General features: G+C 43.4%; 1 protein-coding gene across 1 annotated transcript in view; it reads right to left on the bottom strand.

The window, feature by feature from the left end:
• Positions 1 to 23,965, bottom strand: part of LOC115474075 (polycystic kidney disease protein 1-like 1) — an 889,490-nt gene that overhangs the window by 92,933 nt on the left and 772,592 nt on the right. The window contains exons 29-30 of the mRNA XM_030209391.1: positions 16,602 to 16,736; positions 11,134 to 11,358 (exon numbers count right to left, since the gene is read on the bottom strand). Of these exons, the coding sequence (XP_030065251.1) occupies positions 11,134 to 11,358; positions 16,602 to 16,736 (360 nt within the window). The remainder of the gene's footprint in view (positions 1 to 11,133; positions 11,359 to 16,601; positions 16,737 to 23,965) is intronic.

Here is a 23,965-nt window from a genome sequence, read left to right on the forward strand (position 1 = left end):
GGAGGAAAAGGGGATAGGGGAGGAAGGAGGGAGGGAAAAGGGAGGGCAACGCTGGAAGGATCGGAGGGGGCAAATAAGGGGAAATGTGGCATAAGTATAATGTCCTTTAAGCTGGGAGGGTGGAGGCTGGGACACTCTCTTAGATACAAGGTGATGGGAATGGATTCATTGGACAATAGACCTCAACGGGAAAGGGAAGGAATAGGCTAAAATGCCAGATGTGAAGTTCACCTCTTGGAATGTGGGGGGAATACACTCTCCCATTAAAAGACAAAAAATGCTTAAGGTTTTAAGGGACAGGGGGACCTCGGTTGCCTTCCTGCAGGAGACGCACCTCTCCACGAGGGAACATCAAAAATTTAAAAAATGGTGGGTAGGCTCCATATATGAGGCACCAGCAGAGGGGAGAAGGGGGGGAGTGGTGATCCTAGTAAAGAAAGGGTTGCACCTGGAGACAAAGAAAATTATAGCAGACCCAAAAGGACGGTTTATATTAGTATCTGTAGTACTGGAACGCCAACCGATGATCTTGTGCAATATATATGTCCCAAATGTATTTGAGAGGAAATTCTTTAAAGGAGTAATTAAGCAGATTTTGGGTTTGGGGGATATACCAATAGTGTTAGGAGGGGACATGAATGATGTAGCAGACCCAAAACTGGATCGCTCAGCACCTACTGATAGAGAAGTAGCCCGCACAGAACGCGGGGTGCATTTACTAGAATCTGCATTGGGAGTGATAGATGTCTGGAGGACACTTAATCCTCTAGAAAGGGACTATACACATATATCTAGAGCGCACAATACAATGTCCCGGATAGACTATATATTAATATCATCAGAATTATTAACACAGGTAGAAGAAGCAAAGATAGGCCCCATAATGGTGTCAGATCATGCATGGGTTGAGGTGAAGTTGGCTGGGGAGCCTGTCTCTGGGGAAGGTGGTTGGTGTTTCCCGTCTTATCTGTACAGGGACACTAGTTTTTTGCCTTTTATAGTCTCAAAATGGCAACAATATGCAGAAGCCAATGCTCAGCATAGGGCTCAACCGGATCTTTATTGGGAGACAGCAAAAGCTGTCCTACGGGGGGAGGTGATTTCCTATATTAGTCATCAGAGAAAAGTGCGCCGTAGGGAGGTGGAGCGCCTGGAGAGACGAATGACTTTCCTCCGCAAACAATTCGGGGAGACACAGAATGCAAGGGTGAAAAAACAATTATTGGAAACGCAACAACATTTAAATGAACTGTTGCATGACTGGGCGAAACGATCGCAAGCTTATTACAAATATCAGCTCTATAGGTTTGCGAATAAGAGTAGTGGCTTATTGGCTCGTTTAGTCAAAGGAAACAAAGGACAGACAAAAGTGACCACACTGATAGACTCTAAGGGTAACAGACATCATACAGATAAAGCCATTAACGGGGTTTTTACAGAATTTTTTGCACAGCTTTATGAAGCGCAGAATACGATAATGGACAATAGTGAGGCGTATCTGTCTAGTATGGGATTACCCCGCATAGCGGACTCCGACCTAGCCAAATTAGATGCTTCGGTGACGGTGGAAGAAGTGGAATTAGTAATACAGCAAGGGGCATTGGGAAAGGCCCCGGGACCGGACGGTTTCAGGAATGAATTTTATAAATTGCTGAGATCAGAGATTAGTCCGGTACTGGTGGAAGTGTTTAATAATATTATACAACAGGAAAGGCTGCCTCGATATCTTAATATAGCTCAAATAATTGTGCTTAAAAAGCCGGGTAAACCAGCAGATAGGCCGGAATCCTACCGCCCAATATCATTGCTTAACGCGGAGGTGAAGCTCCTCGCTAAAATTATGGCGAACAGACTATCTAGAGTGTTGCCTTCGCTGATAGCTGATTCACAGGTGGGATTTATCCGGGGGCGTGTAATATCAAAAAATATGAGAAGAATATTAGGGGCATTGGAAAGAATTAGGAGGGAGAAGATCCCGGCTATGTTAATAAGCTTCGACGCTGAAAAAGCGTTTGATCGGGTGAATTGGGGCTATATGTACGGGGTCCTAGAAGCATATGGTATAGGAGGGGGGTTTTTGAGGGCAGTTAGAGCATTGTATGCAGAGCCGCGAGCACAGGTGTACGCAAACGGAGTATTGTCTGATAGTTTCCCGATAAGTAGGGGAACAAGACAGGGATGCCCCTTGTCGCCACTACTTTTTGTCTTAACATTGGACCCACTATTACGTGAGATTCAATCTAATCAGGGTATAAAGGGTGTAACCATAGGGAAACATTCCTTTAAAACAGCTGCGTTTGCGGATGACTTATTAATGTTTATTACAGAACCTAAGGCCTCATTGGGAAATCTAATGGAGAGTTTAGTGGAATATGGAGACTTTTCCGGATTTAGATTAAATTTTTTGAAATTGGAGGCACTGGCCAGTTCAGAAGAAGTAAGAGGTATGTGGGAAGGGGATTTCCCATTGAGGTGGGCGACAGGCAGGTTTCGATATTTGGGAATACAATTGACAATGGACACCTCACAGGTATACAAGATAAACGTAATCAAGCTTCTACAGGAAACGAAGGATCAATTGACAAAGTGGTCAGCTCTACCGGTGTCCTTTTATGGTAGGGTACACTTGCTAAAAATGATTATTTTTCCAAGGTGGCTTTATGTAATGCAGGCTTTACCACTATGGATTAATAAACAAGATTTGGAGACATTCTATAAATTGGCGGCAAGATTCTGCTGGGGGGGTAGGAAGGCAAAGATGAAATGGAAACTGGTGATGGGTAACTCAAGGCTTGGAGGGCTGGGATTTCCAGATTTTAAGAAATACAATCAAGCCTGTTTACTCAGATATCTTAGAGACTGGTTGTTGGAAACCAGCACTTATCTCGATATGGAACTGGAAAAAAACTATTTTGACCCCTGGAATATAGCATCATTGCTACATGCACCCAGAAGACAACTGCCAGCACAATTACGGGACAGTATATTGCTGCGTCCAATGTGGCAGCTATGGAGAGCATTATTGCCGCTGTGGCAACAAAATCCCACGAGTAGTGTATGGCTTCCTATACAAGGGAATCTAGAATTTGCGCCAGGGAGGGATTCCAAGGTGTTTCATCAATTATTAAATAAGGGAATAATAAGGTTGGCAGACCTACTCCAACAGGACGGTTCGCTGGTAGATTACCAGACTTTTGCGGGGTTGGGAGGATGGGGCCCATTAAGCATATTGGCCTATAGGCAGCTGGTGCATTATGTGCGATCGCTGCCATCGGAGAGCCTGTCGGTTGCTTTTGGTGAACAGCTAAGAACACTCCTGGAAGGAGATGCAGAGGGACAAGTGTCGGTAGCATGGTTCCATAGAGAACTATGCAATAAAGAAAAAGCTCGTGACTTACAGGTGGTGGCAGACAGATGGAGCAGAGAGATGGAAAGGCAAATACCTACGCAATTGTTATTGACAGCCCTTAAAAGTGGCCCACAGTTGGTCCACAGTGCAGAACTCCAGGAGTGTCATTTTCGGGTGGTGCATAGGGCTTATGTTTCCCAGAGACAGGCTGCTCACATGGGGGTAACTGATTCCCGTTGCTGTCTTAAATGTACAAGTGGTGAGGCTACATTTGCCCATGGACTGTGGCAATGTGGAAGTATCTCTAGATATTGGGCGGCGATCTCCCGGTTTTTACAAGAGGTACTAAGTAGGAATTTTAAACTAACGTTTGAAAGAGCAGTATTCAGTGCGCCCGGGCTGTGGAGTCTGGGCACACGAGGGGAGAAGTTATTTCTAGGGAAGGCGTGCATTGTAGGGAAGAAGTGCATATTACAATACTGGTTGCAGGATCACCCTCCCTCCTTTTGGCATTGGAGGAATAAACTTCACGAACTGATGATATGGGAGGCCAGAGGTGCGGGCCTGACACCGGGAAGGCAGCGGAGGTTCTTAGCAGTGTGGGGGGGCGTATCTGAACACCATCTCGCCACGAGCGCGTAGTCAAATTTTAAATAAACTCCCCTGGCAAAAGTAGTATAGACTGCACGATACTTCGAGCGTTGCATTGAGGGAAGGGAGGGGGAGGGTAGATGGGGGTATAGAGAGGGAGGAGGGAGGGGGGGATCGGGGGGGAAGGGGGGAAAGGTATGAGCGGTAGTGCAAGACTTCTTATTATTGAACATAAATTTATACATTATTAGGACATGGGAAATGGTTTCTGTTGAACCATAAAGCTGGGCAAAATAGGAGAAACCAAGAACCAGTGCAATGGTGTACTGCTGATGCCCAGAGGAGGTGTATTGTCAACAGGATCTTTGGAGCAGGAATCACGGGGCAGATGAATGTTAAGCTTGGGGGGGGGGGGGGCGAGGGTACAGGGGAGGGGGGGAGAAAAGGTTTAAAAACTGATTGATGAGGATAAGAATCACAGTGTTTAATCAGATGTTTATGTTATGTTTACAATGCACTGTAAAACGACTTTGTGTGCTGTTGTCATGTTGTGGAATCATCAATAAAAATGTTGAAATATACAGTAGATGAAGTCCGATGGGCTATTAAACATCTTCCTAATGGGAAAGCATCAGGGCCTGATGGATACACAAATAAATTTTACAAAAGCTTTGAAAAAATTCTCACACCCCTACTGACTAGAGCACTTAATGCAATTGAACACATGGAGCTACCTTACTCGTGGAGATTAGCTCACTTAAGTGTCCTCTTGAAGCCGGGGAAAGATCCGAAGCAATGTGGATCCTACCCCCCAATCTCATTGCTAGATACGGATTATAAAATATTGACCAAGATACTAACCAAGCGCCTACAAACGCTCATGACCCGCCTAGTATGTGATGATCAGACCGGGTTCATAGAGGGCAGGCAAACGTTTGACAATATTAGAAGAGCCATACATATCATAGAAGAAGTTAATAGCACACATCAGCCAATGGTCATTCTCTCCTTAGACGCAGAGAAGGCGTTTGATAGAGTGCATTGGCCTTATATGTTTGAGGTGCTTAAGAAAATAGGAATATAGCTTGGTTACAACGCTTATATGATCAGCCGCTAGCGGCACTGTATATAAACGGGGAACGCTCAAGTGTGTTTCAATTAGAAAGGGGAACGCGGCAGGGCTGCGCCTTGTTACCACTACTGTTTGCCCTCACATTGGAACCCCTGGCCCAGGTAATTAGATTGCAAGCCAATATACATGGTATTAAAACAGGACACAAAGAGCACAAACTCATGCTGTTTGCAGATGATATACTTTTAACTGTGACGGGGCCCCAGTGCTCACTGGAGGGTATAGAACAATGTTTACAACAATTTGGGCTAGTATCAGGCTTCAAGGTCAATATGGCTAAGTCAGAACTCATGGGGCTACATATAGCGGATGACAATATTAGACAGATACAGCACCAGTTTCCCTTTCGTTGGACAACACGATATTTGAGGTACTTGGGAGTCAATCTCACACCCAAGATGAAGGATTTATTTAAGGCCAACTTTCCTGCCAAATTTGAGAGCTATTTCAAGACTTGGATAGATGGGAGGGGCTTGAGCTTTCCTGGATGGGGAGGATACAAGCCATAAAAATGATGATATTACCTAAGATACTATATTTATTTCTAGCAATGCCGCTCCCAATACCTTACAACTTTTTCCGGCAACTAAAGCGTAAAACATTCGCATTTATTTGGCGACACAAGCCACCACGAGTACAAGCTGAGATGCTATACATGCCCAAGAGGAAGGGGAGAATGGGAGTACCAAACTTCTTTCGCTACTTTCAAGCAGCGCAGTTAAGGGTGTTGGCGGCTTGGGCCAGGGATGATAGGAAGCTATGGTTGCAAACTGAAAAGCATTGGGTAGGGCTTAACCAACCAGCTACACTCCTTTGGTTGTCTAGAACGCGTATACGAGCAATGGCACAACTTTTGCCGGTGCCCATATGATTTCCCTTATTGACATGGAGTGAAATCCGACAGCGGTTCTGTCCTAATAGACTATACTTCAGTAAAATGTACATACGGGGCGCACCAGGTTTTGGATGGGAAGAAGGGGATAAAATCTATAAACCATGGGAACAGAGAGGGCTGAAACACCTAGGGCAAATATGGGAGGAGGGAACAATATGCTCCTATGAGCAGTTACAGGAGGAATTTGATCTTCCACCACACCATACCTTTTACTATACGAGAGTGCGAGACTATATCTCTATAAAACCTAAGAAAGAGTTACAACATGAGGAGACGGAGATAGAACGAGCAGTAGGAGGGGGGGGGGGGGCAGTCAGAGAAGTGTTACACGAATATATGCAGCCCTGCAGACACTTAAAAATCCAATTACACAATATACAGGAAATGGGACAAGGACATGGGGACCAACCATGATCATTCAGGATGGGAGCGAGCAATAGGTTCGCTACTGAGGGGCTCTGTAAGTAGTGCCATGATGGAAAGTGGTTATAAGATATTATACCGCTGGTACTACACACCTGGTAGACTAGCAAAAATGATACCAGGGGCATCCAATCAGTGCTGGAGAAGATGTCTAGAAGTGGGAGATATGCTCCATATATGGTGGACGTGCCCAAAAATCAAAATCTATTGGGGAGAAATTCATAGAATATTTGAGCAAATATTAGACAGAACCTAACCATTGACGATTGAACAATGTTTACTACATTTTAGACCACAAGGACTGCCAATACCGTCACATCAATTGGCCACTACATTCCTGGTGGCAAGTAAGATAAATGTGGCAGCAGCATGGAGGAGTCTAGTGGCTCCACCAACGATAAAAGTGATATATAAAATGGACTACTTGTACCAGATGTCGAAATTGACAGCGATTCATAATGGACAAATAAGTCAATTCTTTAAAGTATGGGACAAATATAAAATATGGAGAGCGCAGGCTGGGATAGAGCTCGATGCTCCTCAGTTAATAGTGCCTCGGATGTGATGACAAGGGACAATGAGAGATATATACTTCAGAACAGAAGAGATCTAATTCATAGCTGACCAGGATAACTGTGTTATAATATTGAAAAGAAGGGGAACTATCTGAAAGGCGTTGTGGAAGGGGGGGAGGAGGGTAAAGGGAGGGGGTGCAAGATGACCAGGGTATCAGACATGTTGAATGTTGGGTTTAATAATTATATTATGTTAAAAACTTGGCTATTTGATGATGTAATGTCATGATCTATTGCACATATAAATAAAGAATTAAAAAAAAAGGTTGCAAAGAAAAGTTGGTTTGGTAAAGCAAATGATTCTCCTTGATATGTGGAGGGGCATAATCGAACGCGAACGCCCATCTCCATGGGCGTCTATGTCCAAAAACGGGTATGTGAAGAGGCGGGACAGACTGTATTATCAAAAAAGATGGGCGTCCATCTTTCATTTCGAAAATACGGTTTGGACGGACCAAATGCCATGGATTTGGTCCCTTCTGAGATAGGCGGGTTTTTTTGGCGATAATGGAAACTAAAAATGCCTAGCTCAGAAACGTCCCAATCCAAACCATTTGGTCATGGGAGGGACAAATGTACAACATTACCATAGCTCTTAGGGGTGAAGGCGGCAACAACATGTGGGTACAGTGGGATTTAGAGGCCTCCCATTTACTACCACAAGTGTTACGGGTGGGGGGGGGGGGGATGGGCCTGGGTCTGCCTGCCTGAAGTGCACTGCAGTACCCACTAAGAGTACTCCAGGGACAGGACTTGTTGCTGGTGTATAACCTTGGCACAGCAGTTCACACCTGAAGAGGTGTGAACTGCTGTGCCAAGGTTATACACCAGCAACAAGTCCTGTCCCTAATCTTGCTGAAAACGTCCTTTATTTGAATAAGCACCTTTACTCACAGTTAACTGCCGATCAGAGGTTGTGCCCCACTGGCAACGAGTCTCGCTGGTACTGAGATTAGCAGTAGGTCTGAGCTGGCAGAATGATGTACAATGCCCTCTGTCAGCAACATTTAAGGTAACGTGGCTAACCCATGAAAGGGATCTAAACGTGTCTTACACAAATGGCCACTACCTCATGGACTACCGGAAACAAAACAGGGCACACTCTGACCCAGTAAGCAGAGGGAAAAGCACCATGGGAGTAGAGCCTACCAACTATCAACATTGTGAGCATTTAACACAAGCTAGTGGAATCACGGAGCCCAATACCCTACACCCACCACAATGCATTGCTGATGTGACTCTGCAGTGCCCTTAACAGAAAAGGTGTCACACTCACCCGAGACCCACATCAGAACCAGGGAAAGGCTGTCAGAGGATAGAACACATTCTGCTGTCATGGAGGTGGGTACGGCATTTGAGGCTGGCATACAGGCTGGGAAAAAAAGTTTGTAAAGTGGGGTTTTTTTGGTGGGAGAGGGTTAATGACCACTGGGGGAGTCAAGGGAGGTCATCCCCAATTCCCTCCGGTGGTCATCTGGTCAGTTGGGGCACTTTTTGGGACTTGAACCTGAAAAAAAAGGGTCCAAATAAAGCGGACCAAATTCTCGTCAAAAACGCCCTTCTTGTTTCTATCATCAGCTAAAGACGCCCATCTCTCCTCGGCCAATAACCACATCCCAGTCCTGCCTTTGTCATGCCTCCGACACGCCCCCATGATCTTTGTTTGTCTCCGTGACGGACTGCAGTTGAGGACGCCCAAAATCGGGTTTTGATTATACCGATTGGGCGCCCATGGGAAACGGACGCCCATCTCCCGATTTGGGTCAAAATATGGGCATCTTTAACTTTCAATTACGAGTCAGATAGTGTTGCTAAAAAAGAAAGCCAGGGAACAGCAAATTATGCAGTTAGTATAAATGTGAAAATGTACTTTTGCACAATAAAAATGGATTATAATTAATCATCAAAGAAGAATAATACACCATTCTACTGGACCACCAAGGTGCAGGTAGGCCTACAGAGGATGGCCTAAAAGAGGTGGGAGATGCTTCTGGTGGTGCTTTGGGTAAGTACAGCACTACGGAGGGGTGCTTTGGGGGCTGGGGAAAGGGGACCACTATTAATTTAGCTTTGGCCCCATTAAGATGACACCTGGAAGCCTGATGCTCCTGAGCAAGAAAAATGCCAGCTATGAGCTGGAATTATTTTTCCATGAACAACAGCTTTCAGTGTTTAATGCAAGCTGTGTAATTCAATTTGCATATTAATAAAATGCTTTGCAAACATTTGTATGCTTTGCATCTCATTATATTGACCCCCATGGTATCTTAAACTAACATGTATTCTGGTATTTTTCCTTAAATCACATTAGTAACTAGCCTCCTAAAATGTTAATATCTTTGCTTTTATTTTGGTAAATTGTGATAAATCTGTTCTTTTTTGGTTCTTTGCTAATATATGAGCAAGCAACTAACTGGATTAATTTGTCCTAGTGGGAGATGTGGTATTCTTTTTAACTGGTAAATCGGTATTATTTTGTTGGTTCAACTGAGGGAAAATTATTTTATTCCTATGCTGTGTAGTGGAGGAGTAGCCTAATGGTTAGTGCAGTGGACTTTGATCCTGGGGAACTGAGTTCAATTCCCACTACAGCTCCTTGTGACTCTGGGCAAGTCACTTAACCCTCCATTGCCCCTGGTACAAAATAAGTACCTGAATATATGTAAACCGCTTTGAATGTAGTTGCAAAAACCTCAGAAAGGTGGTATATCCCCTCTTGTTTGAAAGGGGGCTTTTTTGTTGGAGTCCACATTTAAAATGTGACCTTTCCTGATTTGTATTCATGTACTCCTGTCTTCTGGGTGTTGTTCCTTTAATAAATTGTCTTGAAGAGAGATTTCTTAAGACTGAATTTTACCAAACACTTTCTAGAAATGGTAAACAGAGTAAAAATGCAGATAAATAGAGAATAAGTCAGCAGAAAGTTATCTGGATAAAATTACCAGGATAACGTTATCTTGATACTCAGAAGAATTTATCCACAAAATATTTTCTGGATAAAATGATCCATCCAGATAATTTTTGGAACTGATGTTTACCTTTATATAATCTGATTTAGCCTGAATATAAGCTCTGTCTGGACAATGTAAAAACCCCAGCACCACCTTTGAAGTCTTAGACTGGAGCATTTCCTTCAGAATTTCAAAGAACTAAAGACTTTCCTTTTCCGAGATGCGTACACCCCCTCATTCTATAAACTTGCATGCACAATTTGTGCACACAGGTTATAGAATAGTGCCAGTTAATCTCCTAACTTAATTGTTTAAATTGGTGCTAATTGGCTTCAAGTAACAATAATGATCATTAATTGGAGTTAATTTGCATTAATTGGCACCAATTTGCAGTTAGATGCTATTCTAAAAACAGAGCACCTAAATGCTATAGCCCGCAACTGCATAGGGGGCGGGCACATGGGTGGGTCCAGGGTGTGTCTTTCAGCTGGGCACATAAGTTAAAGAATACTATCATTACATGTACAACTGGATATAGTTAGGTGCAAGCATTTACACCAGCCTTTGACATGACAAAAGTGCTCGTGCAAAAATTTAGGGGCGTGACTGCTGACTGTATTCTATAATGGCAATTACATCTTAGATGGCCTTTTTGAATTTATCCCCTTGTTCATATAAACAGTGTGATTGATTTTGGAGCATCCATTCCTTCCACCTCCTGGTGGTCTCCTTGGGTAGGCTTGTGGAATACTGTAGTCGTGCTACCTGCACACATATGCTATCACTTTCCACACTGTAATTTTCTTTCTCCTCACATGTTATTAATATTTGTCTTGTAAACCACCTAGAGAGTTCTCTGATTGGGCGGTATATCAAAACTTGAAAATCTTATTAACTAGGAAGAGGGACTTTGTCCAGCTATCTCCAAAAATTAGTTAGACAAGCTCTTTGAATATTGATTCCAAAGGTTTTTTATTACTACAAATTATAGACATTTTTACAAACTTTCCCCTGTTTACTAATCTATGTGGCACTAGCGCATGGTAGCCGCTAGTGCGGCTTAGTAAACATGGGGCTTTGAGTTTTATAATGGCAGAACATCTAACCATATTTAGCCTGTGGCACCTTTTTCCCCAAAGCTTGGTGTATTATTTTTATAGACCCTCAAACTTTACAGAAAAAGTACACAATCATAGTGATACTGGAATATTACATACCATTCCGGTCCATAAAAAAGTCATTATAAGGAAAAGCATTCCATAATAGCAAGCTACAGAGACTTCATTAGACTTGTTGAAAGATGTTGGTGATTTTGCTGCACTAATGCCTAGGAAATAATATGCCAGTGTCCAAAATGATCGTACAGCACATGGGTAGGAGCCTGGAAAGAACAGTGCACATCCCAGGGAAGCATAGGCTACCAGGATTCCAATGCCAGCCAGCTGCAACAGAAGTGGAAGTAAAGAGTTCTGTATTAACAGAAAACAATCACTGAACTGAAAAAAATTACAGAGCAAAATTTCAGTATACCCTGATGCACCAGTCTGCTATGTACATCAATACAGGTCACCCTATTAACACGGGAAGAAAACTGTGTATTAGTTATATGTCCCAGGTATTAAATTTTCTTGATATGACTGAAAAACACAACAAAAAGCTCATATTTGGCAATCTCACCCCTAGCAGTAGTAGTGGAGGATTACCACTAGAGATCAACCGGCACCACTTTGGTATAGCCAGGTACTGTAGAGAATAAGTAGGGATTGCTCATGCCCTCATCGACTCCCAGTCCACATCACCCTTGGTGAGAGTCAGGGTGCTGGAGTGCTGGGAGGAGTGACCCGACTCTCACTTTTACTTAAGAGGCAGGGCTTTGGGGGGGGGGGGGGTTTAAAATATTTTGGTCCTCTATCAGGTCTGGTGGTGGTGGTGGTGGGGTCATCAGACCTAATAGAGGCCCCTTGGATGAAGGAGTCCGGGTAGGCCTCCAATTCAGGCTATTGAGCCCTTTAACTTTATGAGGTTGTTTGGGGCAGCTCAAGCAGTCTACTGCCTGATGCAAGAGATAACATGGCATCCCTCAAAGAGAGGGCCCCCTCAAAACTTTGGTGAGGAGGCAGGATAGGGAGGACCCCTCATTCAGAAGACTGATCAGGCTGTTGCCGCAAGATAAAAAGAAAATAACTTATATTCCCAGGCTATTTACTTAAAATCATGAAAACACTGTAGATGCTGGTTATGCACAGAAACAAATTGCTGCAGTTAAATTATATAGCCTAGAACTGTAATATGAAAATTATTGACCCCTGACCCTGCACTAGACCATTACCATTCTGCATCCCTCACCCAATATTGAATGCAGAGCAAATCTAGCACATTTCCTCATAGAACTCACCACACAAAATAAAATCTAATTCTGGTTTAATCTCAGTAACAGCAACATAAACCCTCTTCAGTACCAGGTATATTGTGAAGTAATACAAAACCCTACAAAAGTCACTCAGGACCTATATAATAAATCTACCATTCCATCACAGCACCAAGGACCTATGTAAATATTGCAGTGAGCCCCTGATCAATATACCTATTGGGGAAAAAGTGAATAAGCAGATCCCTACTCACTGAATGGTAACAGAATACCTGACCTTGGTTACATATGCAGAATACAGATAGCTCTCTCCAAATACAGAAGTGGCCACAAACTAGAATTAGAAATATGAAGACAAAAATTAAACTGAAACCCCAAGAAACTAGACTCTGTATGCAATACAGAGAAACAGATGTATTTCTTCCTATACTGAGAAAAATATAAAGACAGGAGATCTAAATTCCTCAATCCAACATATTCTAACAACTTTATTTTTGTCGTCTGGTGATATTTCCTAATTATGTTGGTCCCAGTATCTGATTTTGCTTTCCTCTGTCTATCCTCTTAACTTGGTTTCCAGGGCCTCCTGTCCATTTGCCATTTCTAGTCTCTTCTCCTGTCTTCTTCACTTCTTCCCCTACATACATTTTTGATATTGATCTTTCCCTTTTTGATATTGATCATTCCCTTTCCGCTTTCTTCCATTTATTTTCTGTCCCTCTGTACACTCAGATTTCTCCTGCTCACCATCCAGTCTTCAAGCTCCCTTCTTTTTATTGCATCTGTTTATATTCTGTTTAACCTTGTCAACAAACAGGAAATCACTGGTGCATGGTACATCTACCAATCTAGTTGCATGTCTTAACCCAAGCTCAAAGCTTGAAGCTACGCAAGTCATCTGGCAGCAATGGTAGAAGCCAAAATTCTAGAGTAGGAGTTAAATATATCATATTTTGAGAGGATGAGTTCAGCATTTATTTGCCTCAGACAGAATAGCTGTCAGCTCAGACTCTGACTGGGGAGCCAAGCTAGACAAACATCCTTGCACTCTTTGAAAGACAATATCCATATACTGAAACATGTAGAGCTGATGAGTTGCAAAACTTACAGATAATATGCTACCCTCGAATACTTTCTTTCCCAAATGATCCAGCAATGTAGGACCTTTGCATTTCTTTGCATTCTTCATTGACGATTCAGCTAAGTATGAGAGAACTGAACCTTGATGAATCTAGGAGCTGGTTGTGCTTTATATTTTAAGTCCGCCTGTTTAGAAACTGCATTAGTGTTATCTGCCATGCAGTTAGAGGGCAATTGTAGGAACCTTGTAGGAACCTATTTTATAAAAGAACATAGGCACCAATGTTCCTTTTTATAATACTAATCAGCTATCAGTATTTGTGACATTTAGGCATAGTCGATTCTGATAGCTATTGAGCACCTAACTGCAGTAGCTACTTGCATAACTTACTGTGGGGCCCAAGTGGCAACCCGGAACTACTGTTGGCCCAATGCGGCCACTGGTGGTAGTTCTGCCTCAAACCGCGCCATTTCTGGCACTACGGAAATGGTGATAACCCGGTGGTAAATGGGCAGCGCTGCCCGGTTACTGCGGGAGCCCTTACCACCTCCACAATGGATGGTGGTAAGTGCTTCCCCAAATGCAATTTTACCACATGGCCATGTTGATTTTCTGCCTTTTTTTACCCATTAAGATAAAAAGGACCCCTGTATTCTGTAAGTTATGTGTATAGATAGGAGACTCACCTATGTTCCACCCCTATCTACACCTCCATTGCAAATATATGTTATGTAAGTCAGTCATTTCTCAAATAGTGCTTAGGCAGCAAGTGGCATATGCATGCCTAATTTCAAGCATACATATATATTTGCTAGTATTCTAAACTGTTATGCATGTAATTCATGTGTAAATGCTAGCACTTAGTTTACAGAATTATTTATTTTTATTTTATTACATTTGTACCCCATGCTTTCCCACTCATGGCAGGCTCAATGCGCCTTACATGGGGCAATGGAGGGTTAAGTGACTTGCCCAGAGTCACAAGGAGCGGCCTGTGCCTGAAGTGGGAATCGAACTCAGTTCCCCAGGACCAAAGTCTACCACCCTAACCACTAGGCCACTCCTCCTCATCCCCTGCTTCTATATAAGTTGCATAAATGTAAATGCCATTTGCATGCTTAAAGTTATAGAATACTGCCATCCAAACACAAAAATGTACATTTACATGCGTAAATGTCAGCCACACTCTAAATGCTATCTGATAATTACGTGTGCATATGCCTTAGCTCAAAATTGAAAGGGGGCATACTCTTGAAAGGACATGAGTGTGTTGAACGCTTATTTACGCCTGCCATTTGACCTGGTGTAAGTGGGCGCATCTACATTTAAGTGTGCCGATGCTGGTTTACACTAGTATTCTATAATGGAATCTAGGTGCCTAAATGCCATTATAGAACAGGCGCTCCCAACACTGCATTGGTTGAACCTTTTTTTCTATGCATTTTATGTTTTTATGTATTTTATAATTTTGTGTGTTATGTTGTACACTACTGAGAATAGTAGATTATGCAGTTTAAATAAAAATTAAAAATAAATTAAAATAAACACAGTTGCCCAGTTACAGAATTGCCCACTTATGGCCTAATTCTATATATGACGCTTAAAACTGTGTGTGAATTTGGGCAATTTAATTGAGCAAATAATTGGTGCTAATAATCAATTATTGTCACTAATTGGCATTAATTTTCATTTCTGAATGCATATTTAGATGCTAAGATGTACGTGTAAAGTATATGGATGGATCCAAAAAGGGGGTGTGGTCATAGGAGGGGCATGGGTAGGTCAGGTGTGTTCCTTAAATTTGCACAGTGTTATAGAATAAGGGTGATCTATCCTAATTTAGGTGCGAGAATTTGCATCAGGTTTCAGTTGGTGTAAATCCTCATGCCAAAAATTGGCCATGGATCCTAGCATCAATTGTTATTCTATAAAAAGCGCCCAATTCTGAGTGCTGTTTATAAAATAGCGCTTAGTTCTAATTTTTTTGCCGCCGAACACAGTATCTAACCCTTAATGCAAAGCAGTGACATTTCTCTGCGTTAACTGCATGGCTGCCTTCCCCCAAAATTCTGGGAACACCCCAATAGTTAACAGAGATGTTTTAGTTATCAGACATTAATTTTGGCACTAGCCATGTTGTAAATCCAAAACCTTAAGTAAATTGGACCCTAATGTATGTTAACAAATATAGCAGTATGGTATGACTGTACAGACTGATATCACAAACAGCAGTGATACATTAACTATTGGAGTTATAGTGCCAGTTTGCAATAGCAAAATAAAACATGACATACTGACTCACAATAATGTCATCAGAGGAACATATACTGCTAATGATCAAGGTTTGACTTTTTTTTTTTATAACGTTCATTGTCAGACACCTGAGTCAGGCACGTGCCGAAACACAGTGCCATGTCACGTCTTGACGTTAATTTTAATGTACATTACCAAATTCTTACTGGTTTTATGCTACTTCTTTATATATACTTTGACCAATAAATTTTAATTGTATTGTTTCCTTAGGTTTGTCTAGCCTTCCTCTGCTCCTACTTCCCTGTGTATTATAGGAGGGATAGAAGGCCCAGAAATGTAAAACAACACAAAGGACAGGTCACCTGGATGTAAGAGAGGCCTGGGGTGGGGGTGGAGAGGAGAGAAGCACTGGAAAGGGAGAGCAGATCGGTCAAGATGAGAAAGGAAGGGAGTCACAGAGGGGAGAGGAACAGAAGTTTAAAAGTAGAACATGGTGGAGATAAATAGGGGACTTAATGACTCAAGGTATTCTAAAATCCTCTAATATCTTTGGGCCCTGTTTATTAAGCCACGCTATAGGTGCACTAACATTTTAGCTTGTGCTAAGTATTAGCATGTGCTAATGTTAGAGACACCCATAGGAATATATGGGTGTCTCTAGCATTAGGGTGAGCTAAAAGGTTACCGCGCCTACAGCACGGCTTAGTAAATAGGGCCCTCTGAGTTCTAAATGGAAATCTGTGTTCCACATAATTCAGAAAGGTTACCATTGAAATTTTTTGTTAAGTAATTTGTGATATGAAGACCATACAAAAGGGTTCACAGTCAAATTTGCATTTCATGATTTTTGCTTAGCTAAGTCAGAACAAATAATTCTTCTACCAGTTTATTTTTAAAAATTAATTTATTTTACCCCATGATCTTGATTATTGCAACTTTAAAATAAAAAAAAGAAAGTTAAACAAAATGATAAGCATCCTTACCGATGTTAAAGTTACACTGGAACAGGAGAGCTGCAGCATTGATACACAAGGAGCCATCACTTTGTAAACACGGAGAAGTCGAATGCATTTTATAAGCATGAGGAACAAAATGATCCCATATAAACAGCGCGTCCACTAGAAGAGAGGGCACCATATAATATAAATCATCAGACACAGAAGGCCCCATTTTGCATAAAAGTTTGCATAAGATGGTGGGGTAAGCATTGGGACGTCCATGTCAGAACATTCACCGTTCCCCAGGTATTTTATATAAGGCTCTGCATCTTTGTAAAATATGCCTCCCTTGGGGCAGCTGTAAATGCCAACATCTATGTTTTACAACACAGGCATGGGTTCCCTATGTGAAATGCGGAATAAACATCTGTATTGTAGACCCACTCAAGACACCCCTCAGTACTCTACCCTAATGTACTTAGCTTCCCCATATGTAAATGGACCCTGTTCTGAAATGCTATTTACATGTGTAGGATTCTTTACACATGTAAAAGATGCCATTTGCATATGGAGATGCTTCTTAAACAAGGACCATAAATTTTTAGAGCGCTCAAACTTTACCCAGAGTATACCTCCTGAAAATCTAAGCATCCCGTGGCATCTACACATGTATTTACAGCATTGTAAAATCAGTATGTACAAGTGCATGCCATTTGCTGTCACTATTTACTATGGATGGGCAGTCAGAAAATGTTTGTTTTGTGTCATTTCCTGTGTTTATGGAAATTTTCATTTTTGTTTTGGTTGAGCCATTTTGTTCTTTTCTACCTTTGCAATAAGGCCCCGGCTTCAATTTTGGGCCTACTCGGAGCTCCAAGCTTACTGAGCATGTGCTCCTCCTGGCAGGTTAGACCCAAAGCCAGTCATATTCCTGCTGGGCTGCTACATACCTCTTCTCATTCGCCTTCGTGGCTAGTCATGAATTTCGCCGTTCCTGCCCCGGACTTCCCCAAAGCCACTAGCCACCAGGGATCAGCCCAGAAATGACCCAAAAAGGGTCAGCACCTCCAGGACGGCCACAGACCACCTCCGGACCCAAGAAATGGATCAGAAGACAGCAAGACCTCCTCCAGCACCCCCCAAAAAGGTACAGAAATCTATTTTTTTAAACCCTGCGTGCACATGGAAAAAACCCCCCAGAAAAAATATTTAAAATTTTACTTATCCTCTTCCCTTGCGCTCTCTTGCATTGGCTAGCTTCCTTCTCTCTGTTGGAACCTCACAGCTGTGGCCTCGGAACCTGGAACTAGATCTTCAGGCTTTATACCTACTAGCTTGACTAACTTTAAAAAGAAAGGCTATCTCCCTTTATGCTGTAAACTTGGTGTAACCCTTCTTCCAGTGGCGTACCGAGGGCGGGACGATGGTGGCGGCCTGCCCCAGGTGCAGGTCATAAGGGAGCGCTGTGGCTGCCATGGGCATCTTTACCCCCCCCCCCACTGATTCATGCGGTGCTGGTGCTGCTGCCTGCTGCAATAAGGGTTCCGTCCCGGAGTCCCCCCCCCAACTGGTGCGATGTATCGCTCTCCCTCCTTTCTCCACCCCCGCCCCACTCTGAAGGCCTTTACATTTCCAGACCTCCAGCAGCGATATGAGTGCTGTCCTTGGCCAGCCCCGGAAGCCTTCTCTGTACAATGTCCCAACTACGTGGGAAGCTGTACAGAGAAAGCTTCTGGGGCAGGCTAAAGACAGCTCTTACATCGCTGATGCTGCCGGTGGGCCTGGAAAGCTTGGAGGCCTGCAGAGCGGGGTAGAGATGGAGGGAGCTGAGGTGAAGAGCGATGTCAGCCAGACCGCAGGGAAAGGATAAGGGGGATGGATAGAGAAGGAAGATCACATGGCAATGCCAGTCTGAAAGGGGAAGGGAAGAAGGGGTGGAGAGAGGAGGAAAAGCAATGCCAGACCGAAGGGGAAGAAGGGGTGGAGAGCCAGAGAGCGATGCCAGACCTCAGGGGAAGGGGAAAGAATGGTGGAAAGAGGAGGGAAAGTGATACCAGATCAAAGGGGAAGGAGAAAAGTAAAATATAAAGGAGATACTGGAAAGCAGAAGATGGATGGGGATGGGAAGAGGAGAGATAAAGATAGAGAGAGATGCTGGAATGCATCGTGTAAAAAGGAGAGAGGGGGCACAGGCTGGATGGAAGGGAAAGGAAGGGCAGGCAGTGGATGGAAGGGGCAGAGAAAGCGGCAGACACCATGTGGAAAGGGGGAGAGGGGAGACACAGGATGGAAGAAAGGGCAAAAGTGGATGGAAGGGGCAGAGAAAGCAGGCAAACGCTGGATGGAAGGGAGAGAGAAAGAGGGCAGATGCTGGATGGAAGGGGCAGAGAAAGTGGGCAGATGCTGGATGAAAGGGAGAGAGTGAAGAGAAGATGGGGAAAGCAGAAACCAGAGACGACAAAGGTAGAAAAATTTATTTTTTTCTTTAGGATAAAGTAGAATTGTAGTTGTAGTGAAAAATAGAACATGAAAATAAGGTGATCTTTCTAATAGACTAGTGTTTCCCAAACCTAGTTCTGGAGGCACCCCAGCCAGTCAGGATTTCAGGATATCCGCAATGAATATTCATGAGATAGATTTGTATGCACTGTCTCCATTGCATGCAAATCTCTCTCATGAATGTAGATATCATGAAAACCTGACTGTCTGGGATGCCTCCAGGACCAGGTTTGGGAACCTCTATTTTAGACTAATTTTAATACATTTTTCACTAACTTTCAGAGACCAAAACCCCATCCTCAGGTCAGGACAGGATACCATAACAGCAATATACTGTACTGACCTGAGGAAGGAGGTTTTGGCCTCTGAAAGCTAATTGAAAAATGTATTAGTCCAATAAAATAGTATCATCTTATTTTCCATTTTTGGTTTTATTTTTGTTTGATAATTTGTAAAGTGGTGATTGCAATTTGTCATTTTTTTCAAATTTACATCTGCTATCTTTATATTGCACAGTACTAAGGGACATAAGTACATAAGTATTGCCATACTGGGAAAGACCAAAGGTCCATCAAGCCCAGCATCCTGTTTCCAAGAGTGGCCAATCCAGGTCACAATATACCTGGCAAGATCCCAAAAAAGTACAAAACATTTTATTCCTCATAGGGAAGTCGTCCCACCCCCTTTATCATTTTCGTCGCCCTTCTCTGCACCTTTTCTAATTCCACTATATCTTTTTTGAGATGCGGCGACCAGAATTGAACACAATATTCAAGGTGCGGTCGCACCATGGAGCGATACAAAGGCATTATAACATCCTAATTTTTGTTTTCCATTCCTTTCCTAATAATACCTAACATTCTATTTGCTTTGTTAGCCACAGCAGCACACTGAGCAGAAGGTTTCAACGTATTATCAACGACGACACCTAGATCCCTTTCTTGGTCCGTGACTCCTAATGTGGAACCTTGCTATAATTCGGGTTCCTCTTTCCCACATGCATCACTTTGCACTTGCTCACATTAAATGTCATCTGCCATTTAGACGCCCATTCTCCCAGTCCCGTAAGGTCCTCTTATAGTTTTTCACAATCCTTCCGCGATTTAACCACGTTGAATAACTTTGTGTCATCAGCAAATTTAATTACCTCACTAGTTACTCCCATCTCTAGGTCATTTATATTTATTTATTTAAATTTTCCAATATATCACCACATAAAGTGAATATGCAATCGGCATTATTTAACATTAGGAAACAAAAATGATAAGTATATATCTTTACAGCCCATTTGTCCACAAGTTAAAGAAATTTGATTCCAAGATTAAGGAAATTAAAAAAGAAAAAAAATACAAAAATTAATAATCAATAGATGCTTCCTCTGGTTCAGACCCCAGCCTGCTAAATTAGGGAAGGTTTACTATATTCACATCAACTCTTGCATCAATAAACTCTTTCAGCTGTTTTGGATCTACAAACTGAAAATGTTTACCCTCAAGCATCACATTACAAAAACAAGGAAATCGCAAAACAAAATTTGCTCCCAATGCCACCACCCTGGGGCGAAGTTCCAAAAAGGCCCTTCGTCTCATCTGTGTAGGCCGTGAGAGATCTGGAAAGATACGGACCTTTGAGCCCAAAAACAGATTTTCTAAGTGTCTCAATGAAAGCCGTAGTACGGCATTCCTATCAGGCTCCAACGCAAAAGTGGCAAGCAGAGTTAATCTCTGAGTAACTATTTCTAATGAGCTTTCTAGGAATGAGGTAAGATTCATTCCCTCCTCTATTACCGGGGGGGGGGGGGGGGGGGGGTGGTCCCACCTCCACTCCAGTACTCCCGATGTAATAAGCCCATGTAATGGGAGGGAGTGAGTCCTTGTCCATTCCCAGGATGTCCACCAAATATTTTTTAACCATCTCCAAAGGAGAAATTAACGGTGATTTGGGAAAATTAAGAAACCTAAGGTTAAGCCTTTTAGTCTGATTTTCAAGGTATTCAAGTCGTTTATGTAGGGAATTATTGTCTTTAACTAAAGCTGTTTCTATAGATCCCATTTCTTGAATTTTGATATCCACACATTCCAATTTCTGGGTTTGCTGTGCAGTCACTTGTGCTTGAAGCAGGGCAGCCTCAGAAAGAACTTCAATATCAGAAGAATTCTGCTTTAAAGTAGTTTGCATAGAGGTTTGGATATTGTAAACCATATGCTATAGTGACTCCAGCGTCACAATTGCTGGTCTAATCACTCCACTAGCCACAGGAGGAGATTGAGGTAGACTATCAGCCCGAGCTAACTTGGAAACAATAGCTTGAGGCAATACCTTTGAAGCCTGTTGTAGTAATGTTTCCCGAAGTTGAGAATCTATCTCAGTTGCTGCGGTCACACCCTCAGACAGGACCAGCTGAGCCACTTCGGCGTCTGTCTCTATTTGAACAGCCAGCAACTCTCTTCCAGGCTGGGGAGGTGCAATTCGCTCCACAGGGCTCAAGGAAGCCCTGTTTCCACTCTCAATCGACTCCGAAGCAGTGTTGCCAGGTGGGCGGTTTTACCGCCCAATTGGGCGGTTTTCCGCGACCCGCCGCGGGAAATTTTTGCCCGCGGCGGGTTGCGGTTTTTTGGGCTGTTTTTGGCCTTCAGGGCGGTTTTTTCGGCCGCGGGGGGGCGGGGTTAGTGACGTTTTTGGGTGGGGTTAATGAAGTTTTGGGCGGGGCCGATGACGTGGGAGGCGGGGCCGATGACGGGGAGGCGGGGCCGATGACGTGAGAGGCGGGGCCGATGACGGGGAGGCGGGGCCGATGACGTGAGAGGCGGGGCCGATGACATGAGAGGCGGGGCCGATGACGGGGAGGCGGGGCCGGTGACGTGGGAGGCGGGGCCGGTGACGGCGGGGTTGATGACGGCGGGGGCGGGGGTGATGACGCGGGGGTGGGGGTGTCAGGGGCGGGGTTTGTGTTTGGGCGGGTTTTGGGCTGTTTTTTGGGCTCGATTGGGCTGGAAAAAATTTTTCCACCTGGCAACCCTGCTCCGAAGGGCCGAGAGCTGCAGTGGGGGTCGAAGTTCCCTGAGGACCCGGTTGCTGCCTGGGAAATTGCAGGGTTGTTTGTTTCATCATCGAGGAGGTCACAGGAACCGAGGGAAATTCCTTTACGTTCCCCCTCCGCTTCCCCATGGTTAATGAGGCTACAGAGGCACCGAGAGAAACTCACAAACACAGCAGCCTCCAGGAGCAAACACAGGTGCATCTATTCACAGCGCCATCTTGGAAACAGAACCCTCTCTAGGTCATTTATAAATATGTTAAAAAGCAGCGGTCCCAGCACAGACCCCTGGGGAACCCCACTAACTACCCATCTCCATTGAGAATACTGACCATTTAACCATTAACTGACATGCATCACTGTTTCTGTGGTGTTGCATTGTATACAGAATCTGACTTATTGGGGGTTGTTTAATTTTTGTCTACATATTACTGTTTTTAATTTGTGGTTCCTTATTCTATACTTGGTGAGGATGTATCTGTGTTCTATGTGAAAAAGTCATGGTTTTGTGTTGGAAGGATCATTTTTACTAATGTCTTGTTTAGTTTTAGAATGGGTGTATTGATGTTCTAGTGCTCACTGCGATGTTTTAGATGCTGCCTTTTCCTAGGTACACCCTTGTTGTATGAGTCGTGGATTATTATTAAAAATAATTTTTTCATATAGAGGAGGGGGGTGTTAAAAAATGATCGGCCCCGGGTGTCAAATACGCTAGGTACACCACTGCCTTCTTCAGCAGGAACCTATATGAAGTTAGCTAGTTACAAAATAAAAATATAAGCCAACATCCCTAACAGACTTATTTTAAGTCAGATCCACCTGATAGCAGATCTGATCTGACCTGGCAGGATTAGTGCTTTGCAAAGCAGATTCTCCTTTTCTTGGCCACTCTGCATTTTGGTTGCCCACACTGAAGGAAACTTATTTCCTTTCAGTACTACTTGGGCTTTCTGGGCCTGCTTCCCAAAGTCACATTTACTCTGTCCACTCCTTGTGGCAGAGCTCAGGAGAAATATTTGGCTGCCAATCACTAACAAAACTCTTTGAAATTTCTCCTTCTTCTTCCCCCTCTAGTACTTACTTACATTTTCAAAACACTTTTAAAAAGGTTTAGAGGGAGTCATGTGGTGCAATGAGCTGAGCAGCTGTGTCTAGCTGGAGCTCGAGAGCTCTCGCCCCATTAAAGCTGGAAACCGCTCCATTAACTTTAATTACTGAGACTGCTAATCCTGATTAACTTCTATAGACAAATACCTCAATAAAACTCCAGCTGGGATGACAGAGCGGCAAAAAAGGAGAAAGATAAAATCAAGCTCGTCACCCCGGAAGCCAAGATGGCGATGGTAACCACATTGTCGGAGCAGGCCTTCTCTGAGTTACAACTTGTGCAGCTAACAGAAGCAGTTGAAAAGGCTTGGAAACCTAAATGGGAAGCTTTCGACCAAAAACTGGATCTGTTTCACACAAAATTAGAGGGACTAGGGACTAGAACAGAGGACCTTGAAACAAGAGTCTCGGCCCTAGAGGATGATTCCCAGGGTTACAGCACAGACTTGCTTGTGATCAAACAGCAATTGCAGGAGCAAGCAGAAAAATTAGAAGACTTAGAAAATCGCTCTCGGCGGAATAACTACTACTACTTAACATTTCTAGAGCGCTACTAGGGTTACGCAGCGCTGTACAAAATAAACAAAGAAGGACGGTCCCTGCTCAAAGGAGCTTACAATCTAAAGAACGAAATGTCAAGTTGAGCAGAGTAGATTTCCTGGGTAGAGGTGTAGAGGTTAGGTGCCGAAGGCGACGTTGAAGAGGTGGGTTTTAAGCAGAGATTTGTAGATGGGCAGGGAGGGGGCCTGGTGTATGGGCTCGGGGA

This window comes from Microcaecilia unicolor, chromosome 1 (genome assembly GCF_901765095.1).
Source record: "Microcaecilia unicolor chromosome 1, aMicUni1.1, whole genome shotgun sequence".
Taxonomy (NCBI): domain Eukaryota; kingdom Metazoa; phylum Chordata; class Amphibia; order Gymnophiona; family Siphonopidae; genus Microcaecilia; species Microcaecilia unicolor.